The following is a 22,242-nucleotide window of genomic DNA, read 5'->3' on the forward strand; positions in this document are numbered from 1 at the left end:
CAATTAAACTATTGAGAGTTATAAATTAAGAGCTATTGTTCAGTGTTCACCGAAAAATAACTTCTCATATATAAAATAAGTTTTTCATTGATTACTTAACAGCATTAAATCGAATAATATGTAGGCTATTATAATTTATATCATTTGTATATACACAATCAATATACATAAATAACAAAAAATAAATAATTAAATGAAAGATAAATATTTATTTAAAAAACTATTTATGCATATTATGATAATTATAAAAAAAATAATAAATATTACAAAATATTAGCATAAAACAATAAAAACACAAACAATTATTAACATATTAAAAAATGTTAACAAAAAATAATAAAAACAAAATAATATTAAGAAATCTATTAAAATCAAAAAACAAACAAACAATAAATAAATTAGTAAGAGAAAACAGTGGCTGATTCATTACAGTTAGCCAAGCTTGATTCCTCAAGTGTCAGTCTAAGTGGTGAAGAGTGCGGTACACCAGAACACTGCTGAACACCAGCTTTACCACATCTCTCGCCGTCTGACATGTGGCGATGGCTTTTATGGCTCATTAGCGTACCTGATTTCAAAGCCACGAACAGCTCCACCTGAGAGAACGAGAGCCCTCCGGGAAACAACGCTCACTAAAACCACCCAGACACCGTCTCCCAGACATGTGCCCTACACGTGAATATTAATAACCCTCCCTGCTGGGCCATACACACAGGTAGTCGAGCACACCGCATAAATCTGAGCTTCCTCCAATAATAACTCGCTCAGAGGACAGGAAAAATCTCTTCAGTTTCCATAGGAACTGTGTGTGCAGATGGTGAGCAGAGCTGAACCACTGCACTGATACAGTGAGACTCGCAAAATGTGAAAACCTTTTGCTTTAATAACATGAAATTAATATGCAACATGCTTTTGTCAGTTCATTCATGAAACGATTACTTTTTCAATGCATGTTCCCGTCCAAAAAAAAGGTTTGCATGATCTTCCAACACAATACGGAAGTTATTTATAATATATTATATTAATATATTATTTTAATAAGAAAATATTTTACAATATACATATATTATATATACATATACAAATTGTAGTCTGCCTCGACTCAGATTCCACTCGAAAATATATTTTAGAATGAGCTCATCCCCAAAATGGCTTAATTATCAGAGATGAAAGAAAGTCAAGTTATATTGTTTCTTCACCATTTGGGTTGATCACATCCTGAACAAATGGTCAATTGTAGAATGGGAACGGGTGTGGGACACAGAGAACATTCACAGACAATGGGGTGTCACAGCTTCATTAACATACAGACCACAGCTGTTGCAACAAGAGCAACTTCATTTAGATTAAGAACAGGATAAAAGGTTTAAGATTTGGATGTTCAGGGTTTATTCTGACGCCTGCTTCGTGCACCTTGCCACTGCTATGCTGTAATAAACTTCATTTTCGAGATCTTTGACGTCCACATCATTTTTTGTTACAAAGGCGATAGGCCCCACAACCACCAAGATTGCCAAGTCTGCCATACTTACATTTACATTTATGCATTTGGCAGATGCTTTTATCCAAAGCGACTTACATTGCATTTCAAGATACACATTTACATTCTTATCAGTTCTTGCTTTCCCTGGGAATCGAACCCATGACCTTGGCGTTGCAAGCGCTAACGCTCTACTGTTTGAGCTACAGGAATGCTTAGCAAGAAGTGCCTTTGTTGGCTCGGCCACGTCAGGAGAATGGGCCCAGGCCGCGTTCCCAAGGACCTACTGTACGGCGAGCTGGCAGAGGGCTCCCGACTGACTGGACGTCCACGACTGCGCTACAAAGATATCTGCAAGAAAGACATGAAGCTGTCTGACGTCAACGCTGGCACGTGGGAGAGCCGGGCAGGAGACCGCTCCGCCTGGCAGCTTGTTGTCAGACAGGGCGTACAGAAAGAGTCATTGCCATTCTAGAGTCGGGCTCTATAGCCACTCGCGAAGATGCAGATGGAAAATCACCAAAAAAAAAAATAAAAAATTGGAAGCTACACCATCGTCTCCTGTAGACGGAAGGATGCCTACGATTATATTACTTTGAATATATTTATTTTAATAATTTACAATATATTAATAAATTATTAAAATGTAATCATATTAAAATTAATTATACTTATATAATACTATGAGATTTAGTAGCTAAACATGAAACAACATTTGCAACATATGTGCAATTGAAATTCAATTTTGCCCAAGATTGTGACCTCTTAGGCCGCGTGTCTAGTATCTCATTTCACACATATTTTGTTTCTGTGTTGATTCTATATTAAAATGTCGATACAATGTAACGTATTTTCTCTGGCTCTTGTTTTAAATTATTTTGTTCCGTTATTTTGCTTGTTGTTGTCGTCTGTTGACGTTGTACAAGCAGAATGTGGCGGTTGGTCGGTGTGGTATTAGTCCCGCCCCTCCTCCACTGTGATTGGACGGTTGGGTAAAAAGTGACAGTGATGAGCTTTACGTTTTACCCAAAGTTGAACATTCTTCAACTCTCGGCGACCTGTAAAAAACGCAGTGAAAAAGACGCTCAGTGCCTCGTTACGCTCATGGCGTTTTAAAAACGCGGCGCTCCCATTGGAAACAATTGAAAAAACACGCCAGCCGCATGAAAAAAACGCTTTGGTGGACACACGGCCTTAGGTCTTTTCAACCAACTTGATTCACATTTCACTGAAGGCCTCTGTGATTATGGATGTTTATGTGTCTCTTGTGACTCCTCATAACACACTCATAACACACTGCCGGTGGAGTTTTACAGTCACTCGGTGTCCGTACACCATCTTTACAGACTCACAGGAATGAGCTGCAGTGAATCTACCGCTGCATGTACAACACACAAATGCTCTACATAAACATTTTAACTCAATGAAGTGTGACTACAGCACACGGCAAAAAAAAAGAGAGCATGTGGTTCACTTCAGGAACACAATGCCAGAAGCCTGAAGATATAAAAACATATCACATATTAAAGAGAACTGCTCTGGCAGAAGCATATGCAAAACTAAATACAGGAAAACGGATATTCAGTTTCAAAATGAGGCATTTAAAAGTTCATTAAAAGTATAATACTTTCTGGAAAACAGAAGTTTTGTGGCATTTTGAGCTCATCTAAAAGCGATCACTACTAAAAGATGCAGATGTACACGAAGACCAGTAACATGTTTCAAGTTAATGTTGAATTAAACGTAATTTCAAAGGCAGCTACCATGTTTCATTAAAATGATACGTGTATCCGAAAGCTTCAGTTCTCTTTTCTAAGAGGAAAGAATGACAAAAACATGAAGTCAAAGCAGCACTCGAACACATTCATGCATACTAATGACGCCGATAACACAAATCCAGCAGGGAAGCAATTTCCTGCTCACAAATAAGAGCAGTAAACATGACTTCAGCGAGGGACTGAATGAGCCAGTGTATTCAGAGGCATGAGATGACCAGCCCTGACCAGTTAAAGACACGTTTCATTGGGTGGGAACACATTTTTGTGGCCAGAAATTTTCCTTGGTCACATTTTCCAAAATGAAATAACATGAACTTCCTCTCCTATATGAAGGACACTTTAAGGCCTACATCCAGAGAAATTGGATTATCCCACAGACTTACATTGAAGGATGGACTCGAGCTATATATAGAGACCAGGGGCCGGAAACATTGTTCACCGGATTCACCAATTATGCTTCATCTTTCTTTAGTGTGTTAATGTTGCTGAAAAAGTCCCTCCAGTGGGAGTTATTCTCTATATCAGTGTCAGTGTTTCTGAACTCCCTGAAACGCCTCCATTGTAGTCTTGAGTTTCTTCAGGGAACGAACACGTCACAATATTCTTCATTTAAATAATTCATGCGCAGAATAAAGGGGCGGGGCCTGGTTGAGTTAGTTAGTAGTGTGTTAAACTGGCGGTTATGGTAAGGGGCGGGACATTTCCCAAACACACTCGAAGCGCTCGACCAATCACAACACACTGCTCCAGCCGACCAATCAGAGCACACTGTGCTTTTCAGAAGGAGGGGCTTCATAGAGACAGGAAGTAAACAGAGCGTTACTGACAGACTGGGAAGAGAGGAGCTGCAATGGAGAATATGAGGAAAATAATCGAGCATGAAAACCTTTTCTAGTAAAGGCTAAAAACAAATCAAGACTGAAAAAGGGAAAAACCTCTTTCTTAAGATGATTTTCATGAATCCAGCTCCAGAAACCTCCTATCAAAGCACATGTTCAGGAATAAAGGGGTTCAGGAGCTGGGCCGGTCTGGTAGCAGTGTTTAATAGGTCGGTTGATGTTTCCTGTGGCGTTAAATCAAAGATGAAAGGAGTGTAGAGGAGTGCGAGCGAGTGCCAGCCGCTGCGGTCAGTCTGTGATGATCACTGCAGGAAAACACCAATTACCAGCATATACAGTTCAACAGCATGATGTCAGAATCACCACAGGCCCACAAACACTGCTGTTTACAATACAAGAACCAAACCTTCAGGACACATCGACATGCCATGAGTGAGGCTGCGAGATGAGAGCTAATGTTGTGTATAAACAAAAAGAAATTGTTAATAAAGTCCACATAAACACTGGCTTCAAATCCCAGCATTGTTCTACTCTAAACCTGATGTTTTGCACACATGATCATTTGCTTCTGCCATATGCATTAAAATAAAAATTATTATGCTTACTATATGTATTATCTATACAAATTCAGCATGCTAATAATTCCTTGACGATTTACTATGGTCACCATAATCCAAAATATCATAGTTCATGCTGAAAGAACATCTTAAACCAGCCTAAACTGGTTAGAAGATGGATGGATGGATGGATGGATGGATGGATGGATGGATGGATGGATGGATGGATGGATGGATGGATGGATGGATGGATGGATGGATGGATGGATGGATGGATGGATGGATGGATGGATGGATGGATGGATGGATGGATGGATGGATGGATGGATGGATGGATGGATGGATGGATGGATGGATGTTTACTATTTAAATATGACGATGGATGGATACAGTAAGTATGCAAATAAAGTTGTAAAACTTTATATACAGAGCTGTGTGATAATATAGTTTACATTGTGCAACGATATAAACAATAAATCAGTTGAGATTTAAAAGAAAGTTAACAGTTTTATTCTAGTAGCAAGCAACCTGCGTCATCTGAAAAGCATCATCTTTGCGTAAAAACATCAGATAAGTATTTGTTATGCAAATGCAGAATATTCTAGCTATGCAATTACACAGTATTTTCATTGAAATCTGCAGAAGTGTAAAGTCCAGGGTCGGGTTTCACAAGCCGTTCGTAAGTTCTTTCTTAAATTGGAGCGTTAAGTCCAGACTAGAGGCTTAGTAACTACTAGCAAGTTTGTAACTAACTCCGGACTTTATTGCGTTGCACTATTTGTTCGTAAGGCAGAACGTAGCTAGTAGGTCGTAAGCTCTCCGTAAAGTAATGCGTAGTCGTATAATATGACGTTTAACCTCGATGATCCAAGAGCACCTTCAAACACGTGAGCAAAAGTTGTGTTGATGCCATGAATTTCAGTTTATCCTTCATTCTTTTGCCTCACGTTACTAACGGTAAAAATAAGTTTCCATTAAATACGATACTTGATCATGAATAGCATAAGTGCTTTTATATGTAAATAACATTCAGAAGCTGTATACTGTATATTGTATATACTGTATATTGTATAACTGTATATACGTTTATTGATTATGACTGATATTTGACATGCACATCATGGACCGATGCACACAGCGTCGTGATGTTCGCGTTAAAGAGCCGCTAACAAGGTAATCTTTTCACATAATGTTCTCTCACTTAAATTGTAAGCGAGTGTAAATGTCAGCGTTATCATATATGTCCAAAGAATTGAAGTCTGTCAGGTAAAAGAACAGCTTATTGATGCAGTTCAATCTGTCTGATATTTTATTCCAATTTCCAACTGTTACTCCTGATCGGAGGCGGCCGTAAATATTTAGTTCATTCGTAGAGTTACGCTTCAACTAAGTTTAATGGTGCAACGTAAAAATATTTAGAAGTACGTAATTCGTAACTTAGTGTCCATTTACATCAAAACTAGGCTAAGCTGTAACTTACGCACAGCTGGTGTAACCGGCCCCAGGTTCAGAAAGTAAAAATCCTCCTCAGTATTTTGTTCCAATCACCTGGATTTGCTAATTAGCACAGTTTTCAGCCAGGAGATAATCAGAACTAATTAGTGAAATCAGCTGGGCTGAGTTCATGTGTGGAATAAACATATGGCAGGACTTTTACTTTCTGACTTTTACTTTACTTTTTTTGTCAAAACACAATTGCTAACACAACACAAGTGCTTAGCATTCTCAGTATCGCTTTAAGCTTTAAATTGGTTGTTGACGTTTATTAACTAGCTAACTGAACAAAACACACCAAATCCACTGTACTATTCAAAACACTGAAACAATCCCGACCCTTCATGAGGTTTACATGTAATCATAAAAACATGAGCGGGATTTAAGCACATTCCATCCAGTGTCAACACTGGCCCTTTCCGCCATGATCCCGTTAGCTGGAATACTGGCGGATTGGAGGGGCAGGAAGCAGACGGGATTGTGGGATTGTTGAGAGGATTATCCCGTGGCGACTGAGGCCTCGGGCTTCCCTTCTCTTCCAGAGATGATTAGTGCATTCATGAGACCGCACTGCTGCATTATTCATCAAAGATTCACCCCAAAACAAGCTTTTCCATCATTAGCCACATGCATTATGCTAGCTTTAACGTAATGAGGTAGCAGGGTTTGGCATTGCTAGGCTTTCGTCAGTGGGGTATTACAGTTAAGCTGGGAATGTGTGCTATAATAGCGGTACCTGGCTATTACAATGATCCATGAGCGGTAAAAACTACTTCAACAAAAACATTTCATATTTTCATATAACTAACAGATGTGGCCTATAGCGGTTAAAGCATACGCACCACCATTCATTACTCGTTAATCCTCTAGATAAAAGATTAGCATAATACTTTTTTTCATAATACTATTTCAGTATTATATAGGTTACAATGCGCAATATCAACAATACTACATTTGCCAAAATTTCACACAATGTAACTCACTAAATCATGCATTTCCAGTGAGACAAATGAGCCAGAAGTAATATCAACTTCTTGACTCAAATAATTGACCTATATTTAAAGTAGTGTTCACATACCAAATTAGGCAAGTGCTCAAAAAAGCACCAATATATTGATCAAAAAAGTCAATATTTTACCCTACAGAAAAAGGCAAAAAATTGATTTAAAAAGAAATTCAAATTAGATAACTGGATGCCTCTTGCTAAAACAAAAATACATATGACGTAATGAGATAATGTGATCTTTAAAGCATTACCACTGCATATTGCATAATATCACATACTATCTTTACAAAATAGTTGTCAGTATACCGAGAATAAAGTGTGCAGAATGTAGTGCACTACACAGGGCCGAATAAATGTCTGCGCAAAACATTAAAAAAAAGCTAATTGTTGCATTCATTTGTAAAGTTATTCTTTATGAAAATTGTAGTAAAAAAAAAAAAAAAATCAGCAACACTTTGCAATAATGTTCAATTAGTTCATGCTTTGGGTATCAAGAATCAACAATGAATAGCATTTATTCATGTGTCTTTATTTTCTACATATGCCATTTTTAACATTTGATTTTTTTTAATGTACACTATAGCCTACTGTTCAAAAGTCAGTATATATATATATATTTATTTTTTTTGAAAGAAACTAATACTTTTAATCAGCAAAGACGCATTAAATTGATCAAAAGCGACAGAAAAAAGGACATTTATAATGGTACAAAAGATTTGCTGTTCTTTTGAACTTTCTACTCAAAGAATCCTGTTTCAAAATTTCCACAAAAATATTGATAATATTATCAACATTTATAATGTTAAATTGTAATAATTTCACAATACTGTTGTTTTTACTGTATTTTTGATCAAATACATGCAGCCTAAGAAGAGATTTTCAAAGACATTAAAACACTTTTGAACAGCAGTGTATCATTACCCTACATTAATAAATGCTTTGTTAATTAAAAGATCATGATACTTAATGCATTAACTAACTAAAAACTGTCTTTTGCCAACTATTCTGTCAATTGTCACATTGAACTAAAAAAAAGCTATAATGTAAGAATCTTTGGTAACACTTTATTTTTAGTATCCTTGTAACATGTTACATGTAGTTACTGTAGTAATAACTATAACCCTAAACCAAACCCCATAGTAAGTACATGTAGTTAATTAATATTTCTCAGAACTCAAATGCATAATTACACTGCAACACTGACACTTTCAAATAAAGTGTAAGCGAATGACAAATTTTCAATGACAAATTTCCACCAAAATGTTCTACTTGTGTTTTCTCAACGAGTCCCTTCATTATATAATACAAGACAAGTAATTTAATACAAGTTTTGACACTTTTTTTTGCTAGATACATCCTTCAAAACACCAGCTGAGGTCAGGAGTGAGGGATGAACTGTGACAAACAGATGAGAGATTCTCCATCTGCCGAGAGCCATCTTTATCTCGTCACGACTAGCCGGCTTAACGCACACTAGCGACCCACAGCTGAGGATCTATTCCCAGATCTCTTCAGGAGACAGTGACCCTGTCTCACACACACACACACACACACACACACACACACACACACACACACACACACACACACACACACACACACACTCCTGAGGGGGTCGATTCATTCAGAGAGGGAAACGGGAATCCAAAAAATCCAAACAATTATATACTTGTAGTTAGATTATACAGGATCATGTGACACTGAAGATGCTGAAAAATTCAGCTTTGATCACAGGATATAAATTACACTTCACTATATATTCACATAGAAAACTGCCATTTTAAATTGGAATAATATTTCACTATTTTTACTGTATTTTTGATGACATGAATGCAGTCTTGGTGACTTGCCGACCACAAACTTTTGCACAGTGGTGTAAATCTGACTCGGTTACTATGCAACACATGATTTGCATTAGCTAGAACACTAATCAAATGTAATGCATCTTTAGATTCTCTGTTGCTATGGAATCACAGATATTTTGAGCTTGTTGTGAGTGTGTACTGTGTAGCGACACTCAAAGCCTCTGCGATTCGGTGTATCCAGTAAATGTCGCTGTCCTACAGGATGAGGCCGTGTAACATCAGATGTACCTTTGCCCATGTGAATTATTCAGACCGCGAGATGCTGCGAATACACTGGTTTTCTGTCTCAGAGGACTTGCCGTCTACAAAACCACTTACACACACACACACACACACACACACAGACGACTGACAGACGCCATTCCACAATTGATTTAAAGGGATAGTTCACCCAAAAATGAAAATTAGCCCATGATTTCCTCACCCTGAAGCCATCCTATCACATTCTTCTTCTTTTAGACAAATACAATCTGAGTTATATAAAAAAAATTCCTGGCTCTTACAAACTTATAATGGCAGTGAATGGAAGTCCATAAAGTGCATCCATCCATCATAAAAGTGCTCCACACTGCTCCGGGGGGTTAATAAAGGCCTTCTGAATTGAAGTGATGTGTTTGTGTAAGAAAAATATTAATATTTAAAGGGGTGGTTGATTATGATTTCACTTTTCTAACTTTAGTTAGTGTGTAATGTTGCTGTTTGAGAATAAACAACATCTGCAAATTTACAACGGTCAAAGTTCAAAGCAAAGGGAGATATTTGCTTTTAAAGAAATCTATTTTTAAGGACTACAACAAACGGCTGGTAGAGACTACACCACATTCCTCCCGGGTTAGTGACATCACCAACCCTAAAATTTACATAAACCCCGCCCCCTGAACACGATTTATAGATTATCAAGACAGAATATGCTAATCAATGACTAGAAGATAACTACACATAAGCTACATAAATTCATCAACTAACCATTCAGAAATGTCCTGTTGCTTCTACATGTTGTCTCTTCTTCTTGAGTCTCTCCATCTTTGTCTGACTCCGGTTTGAACATAAAATGTTAAAAGTTTTTGAAATTTTCAGTGCATGTCTGTGTGAGTGCAGCTGTTGAAGCTCCGCCCCCTGTGCCGGGAGCAGCAGCTCATTTGCATTTAAAGGAACAGACACAAAACGGTGTGTTTTTGCTCACCCTCAAAAAGTGACAATTTTAGCATGCTATATAAAAATATCTGTGGGGTATTTTAAGCTAAAACTTCACATACACACTCTGGGGACATCAGAGACTTATTTTACATCTTGCAAAAAGGGTATTATACCACCCCTTTTAAAACTTTACAAAGTAAAATAACTAGCTTCCGGCCAAACGAACATACGGATTCCACTTAAGTGCAACTTATGCGAGTAATGCTACGTACTTCTGATATTTACGCTACACCATGACGCACTACACTACTTCCCACGTCATAAGTTGCATAAGCAGACTGCGTATGTTTGTTTGGCCGGAAGCTAGAATTTTACTTTGTAACGTGTTAAATATGAATATTTTTCTTACACTAACACATGGCTTCGCTTCAGAAGGCCTTTATTAACCCCCGGGAGCAGTGTGGAGCACTTTTATGATGGATAGATGCACTTTATGGACTTCAAAACAGAATTGGCCATTCACAGAATTGGCCATTATAAAGCTTGGAAGAGCCAGGACATTTTTTTATATAACTCAGATTGTATTCGCCTGAAAGAAGAATGTCATACACACCTAGGATGACTTGAGGATGAGTAAATCAACGGCCAATTTTGTAATTTTTGGCTGAACTAACTCTATAAACCCCCAAAAATGTCCATTTAAGGGAATGAAATAAGAGTGATCAGACCATGAAATTCTCTCAGCTGTACTGAGAACAACACATTCTTGAGTAAGAACTAAACCTTGACAAAAGTGAAGCTTCAGAGCTTCTGAATGGACGTCCGCTCCAAAAATTCAAATTGAAAGTCAGTGAAGTAAAACATCAGCTACGCTCGGTGGACGTAAATAATGTCTGCTCTAAAACACCTTCAGATAGCGGCACAATCTGGATATGCAAATGGTGAAGAACTCATTTGGGTCACACAATGTGAGCCCGTGTCCGTGTGTGTGTGGCGGCTGGGTTTCCTCTAAGGGCCGTGGCTCTTCCTGTTGGACCGTCACAATCTGGGAGAACAGAGAGGAAGTTTCCACTATGAATCTTCACACAGAACTGCTGCTTATATAGGAGCAGAAACCCTTCTTTACTTTGTTGGAATACTCGGAATGTTGATTCTAGATTGTTACCCTTAACATGGGAGAATCTCTGAAATTTAGTTATTTGTCATCCCTAAACAAAATATATAAACCATTATTTAAAAAATACATAGGAAAATCTCTCAACAAAATGTAGTTATTTGTCGTCTTTAAATTTAATATATATATATATATATATATATATATATATATATATATATATATATATACACACAGGTGAAACTCGAAAAATTAAGAATATCGTGCAAAAGTTTGTGTATTTCAGTAATTCAAATTAAAAGGTGAAACTAATATATTTAGTGTATATGCATGATAATACTTTTCAGAGGACCGACATTTCTGTATTTGAAATCTTTTTTTTTTTATTGATTCCATGTAATATTCAAATTTTCTGAGATTTTGAATTTGGGGTTTTTATAAGCTGCAAGACATAATCATCAAAATTATAACTGTCGAAATTCTAATTTTTCAAGTTTCACCTGTGTATATACAGGTGATATATATATATACATACACACACACATATATATATATATATATGGGAGAATCTCTCAATGAAATTTAGTTATTTGTCGTCCCTAAATAAAAATAAAACATAAAAATTATTTAAAATATATGAGAGAATCTCTCTACAAAATTTAGTTATTTGTTGTTCCTAAATAAAAAAAATAAAAAAATCTTTAAAAAAATATATGGGAGAATCCCTCTACAGTTTTTTCATTAAAATCATAAAATTAAAAGCATAAATCAAACAATATATACTAAATACTGCCAAAATCAATTTGCACATTTCCAGATAATAATGAGGAGTATAATAATGAGAATTTAGGGATCCTCAAGAAAGTCACAATGTAAAAATGTGCAAAAAGGCTTTGCTTTCAAAAACAAAACAAAAAAATCTTATTTTTGATTGTATATTTTGGGGTTAAAAATGATATGACATGAACATGTTCGTGAGATTCGTCCACTTAAGTAAAAATATCTGAGGCCGATGTGTTTGTCCTAAAATGTTGCTTTAAAATTCAGTCTGTTTACCATACCTCTTTTTTCTCAATTCTAAATGACAGTCTTGCATGAAGAAGGAAACCACAGACTCCAAGCATCCAATAACACGCGACACACCCTCCATTATAGGAATACTTGGCATTTTCTCTCTTTTTCAACAAACCAGAGCATTAGAAAGCATAACTATACACAACTGAACCCGTGGCGTGTGTGTAACTGGTAAAAGGCAGCTGTAGTGACCAAGACAAAGTCTAGCATGGTTAACTTTAACTCAAAACTAGCTGTGCAAGCAGACTGAACGCTTATATCTCTGAATCAACAGTTGCTGGAAAAACTGCAGTTTCGTCAAACACCCTCATTAAGCCAATTTAGACAATGAGCCGTTGCCGTACTGTGGGCTTGTAATTGCAGACTAACACAAAAATAGAGAGTAATTCCATAACCGTATGGCTTAAAATATTATGCATGCAGAATTATTATGCAGATGAAAATAGCCTGAGGACACTTTTTAACACTTTAACCTGCATTTTATATACCATGTTCAAACCTCAGAGATACTGAATCAAAAAATAGTGCAAACCAATCTGATACTAATATAGAAGCATGTCCAAAAAATACACAAAAACGACTAAAATTCTATTGATTCATGAAAAGGTTTGACAAGAATCTAATATCAAAAGCATTTGAAAACATGTGAATTCTGTGATCTGATGTGAACTCGGAAACAGGAACTGTGCCAAGAGTCAAGACCATTGGGATTTCCTTACTGAGATCCCATCAAACAGGAAATCCTGAACGCTGCAACAGGGCAATATGATGATGACAAGCGTTCGCTCGGCGGCCACACGTTAGACTCTAGACTCCAAAAATAGACTTTTATTCAGCCAGGATGATCAAATTAAAGTGATCAAAAGTGACAGTAAAGACATAATGTTACAAAAGATTCTATTTCAAATGAATGCTTTTCTTTTGAAATTTCTATTACTTACTCACTTGAGCATTTCATAATATTAGAGTGATTTCTGAAGGATCATGTGACACCGAAGACTGGAGTAATGATGCTGAAAATTCAGCTTTGATCACAGGATATAAATTACAATTTACTATAATTCACATAGAAAACAGCCGTTTTGAATTGCAATAATATTTAAAAAATTTACTGTATTTTTTATCAAATAAATGCAGTCTTGGTGAGCAGAAGAGAACCATTACATTTACATTTTTTACATTTATGCATTTGGCAGACGCTTTTATCCAAAGCGACTTGCATTGCATTTCAAGGTACACATTTACATTCTTATCAGTTCTTGCTTTCCCTGGGAATCGAACCCATGACCTTGGCGTTGCAAGCGCCAACATACTTTATGTGTGTATTATTATAATGGTTATTATAATATTAATGGTTGCTATTATATTATTATTGAAATAGTCTGCCTGAGACTATTTCAAAAACATTTTAAAAAGCCTCCCAACCTCAAACTTTGTGTATTTATTATGTAGATCACAAAGATGTAACTTTGATGAAACTTTATAAAACAAAAGTGTTCCTCTAAACCAGTCAGCGCTAGCGCTAGCGCTAGCTAATCCAGTCGAGACCAGTATGAAATCAGACATGCATTCTCAGTTCAAACCCTCGGAGAAGCGCTGGGTCCCACAGGAAATCAGCCCTTTTCAATCCCAGCATGCACCAGTCCTGCCAACTACAATCTTCCAACACAGATCAAACTCCGCACATCAGGCCATCTCATCTTCATGATTGCGGGAGCTTCCTTTGCTCCTCATCGGAGCGCTGTTCACTCCAGCATCACATCAGCTGTGATCTTATTCCTCGGAGAACAAGTGTTTTCTCGTGTGTTATCAGACTGAAACCGCATCCGCAGCGTCTGGACCGGATCGGCACGGAACGGAGCGCTTAAGAAGTTAAGCGGTTTGGCCCGATGCTGGAGAAGTGGCTCAAAGAGCAATTTACACCCAAAAAACAAAAACTAAAAAATCATGGCATTGTTTAAGTATATGCATATTTTTTGGTTTTATTTAAATAATCATATTTTCAACAAGATATGCATAAAATCAGCATAAATCTGTTACAGATAAACAGTGTGAACATGTTTTAAATATGGCTGATTGGAACAAGCAAGATTCGATTAGTTAAAAATGTATGATTGAAACAGAAAGGATTTATTGATGATAAATATACTGTAAAAAACAGGTTATTGTGCATCTAAAAAAAAAAATTCTGTGCATTAGTTATATTAAAGAAATCTCATTCTTACTTGACTTCTTTTATTTATGTATGACTGACAAATATGCATCACATTAATTTTTTTAGTTTTTGTTAAAACTGTGTAATGCAAATATATGCAAATATTATATGCAATTAAAATACATAAATCTTAAATGTTTTTGGTTTTAGCCTATTGTTGTAGGTGATGCAGCCTTATATAAATATAAAATTATATCTATACAGTATGCGTGTGTGTGTGTGTGTGTGTGTGTGTGTGTGTGTGTGTGTGTGCGTAAGTGTGTCTAAGTGTGTCTAAGTGTGTCTAAGTGTGTCTAAGTGTGTGTGTGTGTGTGTGTGTGTGTGTGTGTGTGTGTGTGTGTCTGTGCATGCATATGTGTCTGTGTGTATGCATCCTCTTTAAAAGTGGATGCTGGTCAATGTCTAATGGATAAAAAAAAAAAAAATTCGCAGTTATTATCTGCATTCACTCACAAATGTGTGAAACTACAAAAATATGATGGGTTCTTTCATTAACTTAAAAAAAAACTTACATTTATTCTCCATAAAAAGCGACCTCAACGTGTATGAAATACAAAACCCTCCATCACACACACACGCACACACACACACACACAGAGAGTCTGTTTCCACAAAGTCACAAGCGTATGATACATATTTATGATGTTATACCTCTGGCCTTTGGGGAACAGATAAAGTCTTTCATCCATTTTTTATCCATTTCATTATTAATTCTTGCCCAAAGAGGGTGTGCGGTGTAGCAGGTGTGTGTGTGTGAGGTGTGTGTGAGGTGACTGTCAGATTCACTTTAGAGATCTGGAGAAGAGCAGAGGCTTTACTACGGCTCAGTCTGAAAGCAGAGACACACTCTCCTCTGTGAATACATGACAGTGACCCAATCAAACGGGTTTTCAATGGCCATTATAATAATACACACACGCTGAACTATATTTATTTGATGCTAGAGCGTTCTTGATGTCTTTCCTAGATGTTTGGGGAGGTTTAAGACTGTAACTGACAACATTTTTTGGTTATAACACTTAAATGGACATGGTTAGGAGGTGTATTGACAGATGCAGGTCTCAAAATCACAAATGCAGCTTTCAAATATAATATAATCATGAATCAGAGATAATAATCTGCAATTAATGGGAATAAATGTATTAATGGAAATAAAAAAATTAAGCGTTTGATTAATTTGAACACTGATGAGCTGATGCATTAAGCCAGGTAAAGCACACTAAATCAACAAAAGCTGCAGGTGATCTGGTGTCACGTCTGATCTAGATCATCTTCACTGAAGCATTTCTCAACACAGACGCACACAAAGCAGATCACACGCTTTAGGCCTTATCTCACTATTAAAATTGCCATCAACAACAGTGGCCCTCAGGGCATCAGCGGAGCACAGGGTGTGTACCCAACGGCCCCTATACACACACACACACACACACACACACACATCACAAACCTGAGGAAGAAAAGAGTCAGGGAACTCGCTGCTTTTACTTCAGCTCAAGGTAATATTTTCCTGTCGAGATCTCAGTCAGGAATTCTGATGAATTTCTTCTCTTTTCTCCTACCCAACATGCCTGAGGAGCTTATGGCTCCCTTGGTAGCGATCAATGAGGGCATTTTCTCATTAGTGAACAAGACTGAGCTTTTCAACATCATTACCATTCCCAAAGGGAGCTTAAGTGACGAAACGGGAGGGCAAGTGAACACAAAAGAGTCTAAACTTGAGGGGGAGAGCAGCAGACGCTTTAGTGTGCACTTGCTGACCCGCTGGGATACTCAACAATCAAAATACTTGTGAAATGCAGGGGTTTTTCCATGCAATTAAACCTGGGCTGTGTTCAAAAATGGAAGATTAGCTTACTGCCTACCATTTATTTTAAATAATATGAATTAGTATGCATTACGCAATAAGCAATTCAAACAATAGCATGCTACACTGTTGTCGCATGACCTCATTACATTCATTGTCCACTGCGGTCCAGTTATTGTCTTGGAATCAAAAAATCTTTTTTTTTATAAAATGCAATGCAATGCAAAAAAATAAAATAAATGAATGAATGAATGAATACATAAATATATTTAAAACGTTTTTTTTTTAAATAATAATAAAAAAAATAAAAAAAATGCAACATTAAAATAAAATAAAGCAAAATGCAATGTAAAAACAAAGCAAATTGATATGCAATAAAATAAAGTAAAATAATATAAAATGCTTTCATGTAAAATAAATAAGTGCAATAAAATGCAATGCGATAACATGAAACAAAATACAATACAATGCAACAGAACAAAGCGAAAATGCAATAAAGTAGAAAGCAAACAGTGTCTTACCGAGACCTCAAAGACTTCCTGAGTGTCGTCCAGCATCTGGACCCGGATGGAGATCTGTCTGCCCGGAGGCATGGTGGGGGGGCGCTGGCCGGGCTCCAGTGTGCTGATGCCCAGGCTCTCAGGGGCCCCGAGCCTCTGCCCCGCCCCCGAGGGCCGCTCCTCTGGCTCCACCATGCTGCTGCAAACAGACAACATTTCAGCATTTAAACGAGGGCCAAAACCTTCCATGTGGGATAAACACAGATTCTGCACTAGGTTTGGTGATCACACACACAGGACGCTGACATAGTTTTCCTTTTTTACAGCTGGAATTCCAACCTCGTGCTGCCCTGGAAAATGCCAAGGATGATTTATGATTCCTGAAATGTATATTTCTGCAGTAAACTACTTGTGCTGCCATGGCAATTTCTCACACAAGTCTTGATGTTAACTCTCGTTCTGCCTGGCTGCTAGTTATCCGCATAAACACAGCTGTTAGTTATAACTCATAACCAGCTCAACTACAACAGCCACCACTGGTGAAGAACTGAACCATACAAATGAACCTGACGGCAACAGGTCGGGCATATTTGTAAATGCAATGGTAAATGCAATGCAAAATGCAATAAAATGCAATGCAACAAAATACAATTAAAAAAAAAAAATGCATTAAAATAAAAAAATATTTTGTTTCACAGACCTACTTTGTGGTTTTAATCCCATCTGAATCTTGTTCAACTTTTGTAAAAATAAATAAATAAATAAATACAGGTTTTTTTGACAAATTCTGTCCAAATATAAACGTTTGTGATTGCACTATATTACACTTCCACAAAAAAACACTTCTTATATGTTCGCTACAGTAATGCAATAATGATGAATTTCTATCTTGTAACAGAATGTAATGTAAATATTTTACATTATGGACATATAAATACAATGAAAAGGACACCGATTCCAGTGGGAACATCCCATAGGAAACACGTGGATTCATTCAAACCTGTCAAATCCTTATTACTGTTGTGACGGCTTAAATTCAAACAATAGGCCCACCGTCTCTCACCATTGGAAAACACTGAGTTGATGGGTTTAGGAAATCATTAGGAAGGGTTTAGAGGCATTAAATCCAGGGATTTCTAAACCTAAAGAACCAGATCGCGCACTGCGACTCCAACATGATGGATTATAAGCTTCAATAGAACACCAATTTAACCAACGAAATGGGCAGAGATGTATTGAAGCACAGTATAAAGCAGAAATTTTCATTAAAGATGGGAAATTCTATCAACTAAGGTCCTCAAAACAGCTTTTTTACTAGCTCTGTCCTCATGCTAACCCATCTTTCTAAGGAACTGAGAACTTAACGAAATGCAAATTCGTCCACTTACATCTAAACCCTCTTACAGACATCCTCTGAAATATTCAAAGCCTTTTTAGAGGAATTCAGTGAAGGAGAAATGCTGTGAATGACTACATTTGAGGGGTCTAAATTATACAGAACTCAGCAGAATTAAAGTAAACGCCACAAAATAACTCCCACTTCTACGTCAAGTAATCAGAGCGTTGCCTCCTCAATCAGGAACCGATCCAGAGCCTTGTTTAACTTCGTTAAAACGCTTATTCAATAGAGCATTTCTGTGGACAGCAATAATAAACTGGAGATTTATAGTCTTTCCTTCTCAGCAATTTGGCAAATGTTTTGACACTGATGATGTTGAGGTGTTTTCTGAATACAAAAATTACTAAACTATGATAATAAATGAGAAGATAACATTGTGATGTGGTATGCATGCATGCATGCGTGTATATAGCCTATATATATATATATATTTATTAACCAAGATTAAATCAACCATCAGAGTCTGTATCTCCGCCTGTCTGTGTTCACTCCTTTTAGCTTCTATTTTCATTGGCAAAGCATGCAAACAGCTGGCCATATTGTGACTAAAATGTCAGTTACATAATATTAACATCTCGTTTATTGAACTATTGTATAAAGCAATATCACTGTGTATTCAGTGCAACAACCCTCGAGCGCGTGATAATTAACAGGCACCTCCCAGTCAGCTCTCAGAGATCCACCAATGGAAAACACTATCAAACACAAGAGAATGAGTTCCTCCAGGAATCACAGATGGAAAATGGGCACTTAAAACACTTCTCACGGGATAATCAAACGTAAAAACTGTGTGTGTGTGTGTGTGTGTGTGTCAAAGAGAGATGAGAGAACAATTATCCGCTCGTGGCACTAAACAGCTTCTCCTGACAATGTAAAGTGTTTTTCACAGATACGACACTTTCAATTATTCTACACAGACGTCAGAAGTACAGCACAAACGAACACGTACAGTAGCGTATTCCTGTGTTCACTCAAGCAAACGGGAAGCAAACATGACAAGTGAAGAACGGCACTGTTACATGACAAAGCAAAGGATCGTGATTCAAAGAGCATGCAAATGACACAAACATTAGTCACGATCCGGATTCAAACACCCACACGATCTCATTCCTAAATGACAAAGATTCGTTTATGTCTGTTAAACCTTTGACAAATACGATCGCAGCGAACAGTAAATATCTAAAAGTTTACAGTAAAAGTTTATTGAAATATAAAGTTTGGATATAAACACTGATGTTTATGGTGGTGATCAAAATGAAGTAAATCACCATTTAAAGTAACTTGACGCTTCAAATAAACATTGTATCAATTACATTGTTACACCAGTAGGTGGAGACAAGTGACGGTTAAAAAATTATTTGTCATTGAATCATTCATTCAAGAGATTCGTTCAAAAAATGCTGATTCATCCAGTAATGAAACAAGTGAAGTCTATATTTGGCGAGTCATTGAATCATTCAAGAGATTTGTTCAAAACACTGATTCATCCAGCAATGAAACAAGTCTTTATTAATGAGTCATTGAATCATTAATTCAAGAGATTCGTTCAAAAACACTGATTCATCTAGTAATGAAACAAGTGAAGTCTATATTTGGTGAGTCATTGAATCATTCAAGAGATTTGTTCAAAACACTGATTCATCCAGCAATGAAACAAGTCTTTATTAATGAGTCATTGAATCATTTATTCAAGAGATTCGTTCAAAAACACTGATTCATCTAGTAATGAAACAAGTGAAGTCTATATTTGGTGAGTCATTGAATCATTCAAGAGATTTGTTCAAAACACTGATTCATCCAGCAATGAAACAAGTCTTTATTAATGAGTCATTGAATCATTAATTCAAGAGATTCGTTCAAAAACACTGATTCATCTAGTAATGAAACAAGTGAAGTCTATATTTGGTGAGTCATTGAATCATTCAAGAGATTTGTTCAAAACACTGATTCATCCAGCAATGAAACAAGTCTTTATTAATGAGTCATTGAATCATTAATTCAAGAGATTCGTTCAAAAACACTGATTCATCTAGTAATGAAACAAGTGAAGTCTATATTTGGCGAGTCATTGAATCATTCAAGAGATTTGTTCAAAACACTGATTCATCCAGCAATGAAACAAGTCTTTATTAATGAGTCATTGAATCATTCAAGAGATTTGTTCAAAACACTGATTTATCCAGCAATGAAACAAGTCTTTATTAATGAGTCATTGAATCATTCAAGAGATTTGTTCAAAACACTGATTTATCCAGCAATGAAACAAGTCTTTATTAATGAGTCACTGAATCATTCAAGAGATTTGTTCAAAAACACTGATTCATCCAGTAATGAAACAAGTGAAGTCAATGAATTTTAAAATGAAAAAAATTATCCAAATTAATTAAATATATTTAAATAGACTGCAGCAATTCATATTTTGTCAGAACCTCTAGTAAATGACATTATTTTGTCTATTCAGAATCGCATGATCTCTATTTTAAACCACAAAAATCGTGATTCTCAGTTTATCCAGAATCGTGCAGCTGGAAAAAATGGTGTAATGGTGGAAACAATTCTCACTTATAAATTGCAAGTAAATTTCACAAATAATTACAAAGAAACAGCAAGTAACACTGAATTCATTTGTTAAAAAAAAAGAAAGAAGATTTTTAAAAAGTTTTAATAAAACAGTGCAACTAAGCCACTATACAAAAATTGGACAAAGACTGCAGGGCGACACAAAGAGGACTAGACTTCAATACTTAATGGTTTGTTCACTAACACTAACCAGGAACACATTCCAGCACTGATTGAATCTCAGATCCAGACGCTGAACTCTGGAATCTGATTCTGTGCTCAGATGTGAGCTAGAGACGAGTCACGACAGGTTAACAAGCACGAGAGGGTTTCAGCATTCACACACACACACACACACAGTCAGAAAACCTCCTCAACACACACACCTCTGAGTCTATCATGACACTGACGACAGGACCTCCAGTGGATGTGATGATCATGAGGTTAGAGATGATCACAAGGCTTTATTCATCAAGAGAGTGTGAGATGTTCACGGTAACAAACTCGTCCTGTGATGGAAGATGATGATGAAAATGCCATTTTAATATTGATTTCCATCTGCAGTTTGACATTTTGTTTGACAGAAAGGAGAGTGATACAGATGATGAAAGGAGATTATATGTCTAATATTTGGAAATATTTTTAGGGTTAATATTATAACATTACATAACTACCATAAAATTTTAATAAATAGCTTCACACAATTTACTTAAAACAAAAATAAAAAAATATTTTTACTCAATTTACTTAAAACTAATAAGTAGATATTTATTTATTAATCTAAATAATAAGTAAATACATCATAATAAATATAATTAAAATAAATAAATAAACATTTATTTATTTATTTATTTAGATTAATAAATCTACATAAAATAAATAAATAAAATTCTAAAATTATTTGTACAAAATTTATTTATTTTATTAAATAATTTTTTTATTTTATTTATTTAATAAATTCATTTATTGTACTTTTTTTTAAATATGTTTATTAAAAAACTTAATAATAATAAATACAACTTATTTTACATAACTTACTTTCACAACTTTCTGAACACAGAATTGATTTTAAAAAAGTTGCACGATATTGAAGAAAACTGCGATATATGCGATAACTCATTAAATAATGCGATATGCGATACGATAATGCTTAAAGTGTGTAAAATAAACTTAAATTATCTTTAAATTATCTTTAAAATAATATAACCTACATGTGTTTCACATTCTTTTTGTGACAAGAAAACTTCTGAAAGTGAACATCAGTGTTTTACTGTAACATAAGAAGTTAGTTCAGGGTTTCAGGTTATCCTACATTAGGGTTATTTAACAACAGAAACTGAATAATCAAATGTAAAAATAAAACACTGTTTAGTTAATTAAATTAATACTGATTCTAATTAAAGCTACAAAAGTTATTC

General features: G+C 35.9%; 1 protein-coding gene across 4 annotated transcripts in view; it reads right to left on the reverse strand.

Annotated features, from left to right (window-relative positions):
* Positions 1 to 22,242, reverse strand: part of farp1 (FERM, RhoGEF (ARHGEF) and pleckstrin domain protein 1 (chondrocyte-derived)) — an 83,972-nt gene that overhangs the window by 55,460 nt on the left and 6,270 nt on the right. For all 4 annotated transcript variants that reach the window (XM_084101874.1, XM_084101872.1, XM_084101875.1 and 1 more), the window contains exon 2: positions 16,888 to 17,065. In XM_084101874.1, the coding sequence (XP_083958000.1) occupies positions 16,888 to 17,061 (174 nt within the window). In that variant the 5' untranslated portion in view covers positions 17,062 to 17,065. The remainder of the gene's footprint in view (positions 1 to 16,887; positions 17,066 to 22,242) is intronic.

This window comes from Abramis brama (genome assembly GCF_963993115.1).
Source record: "Abramis brama genome assembly, chromosome: 2".
In the NCBI taxonomy this organism is placed as follows: domain Eukaryota; kingdom Metazoa; phylum Chordata; class Actinopteri; order Cypriniformes; family Leuciscidae; genus Abramis; species Abramis brama.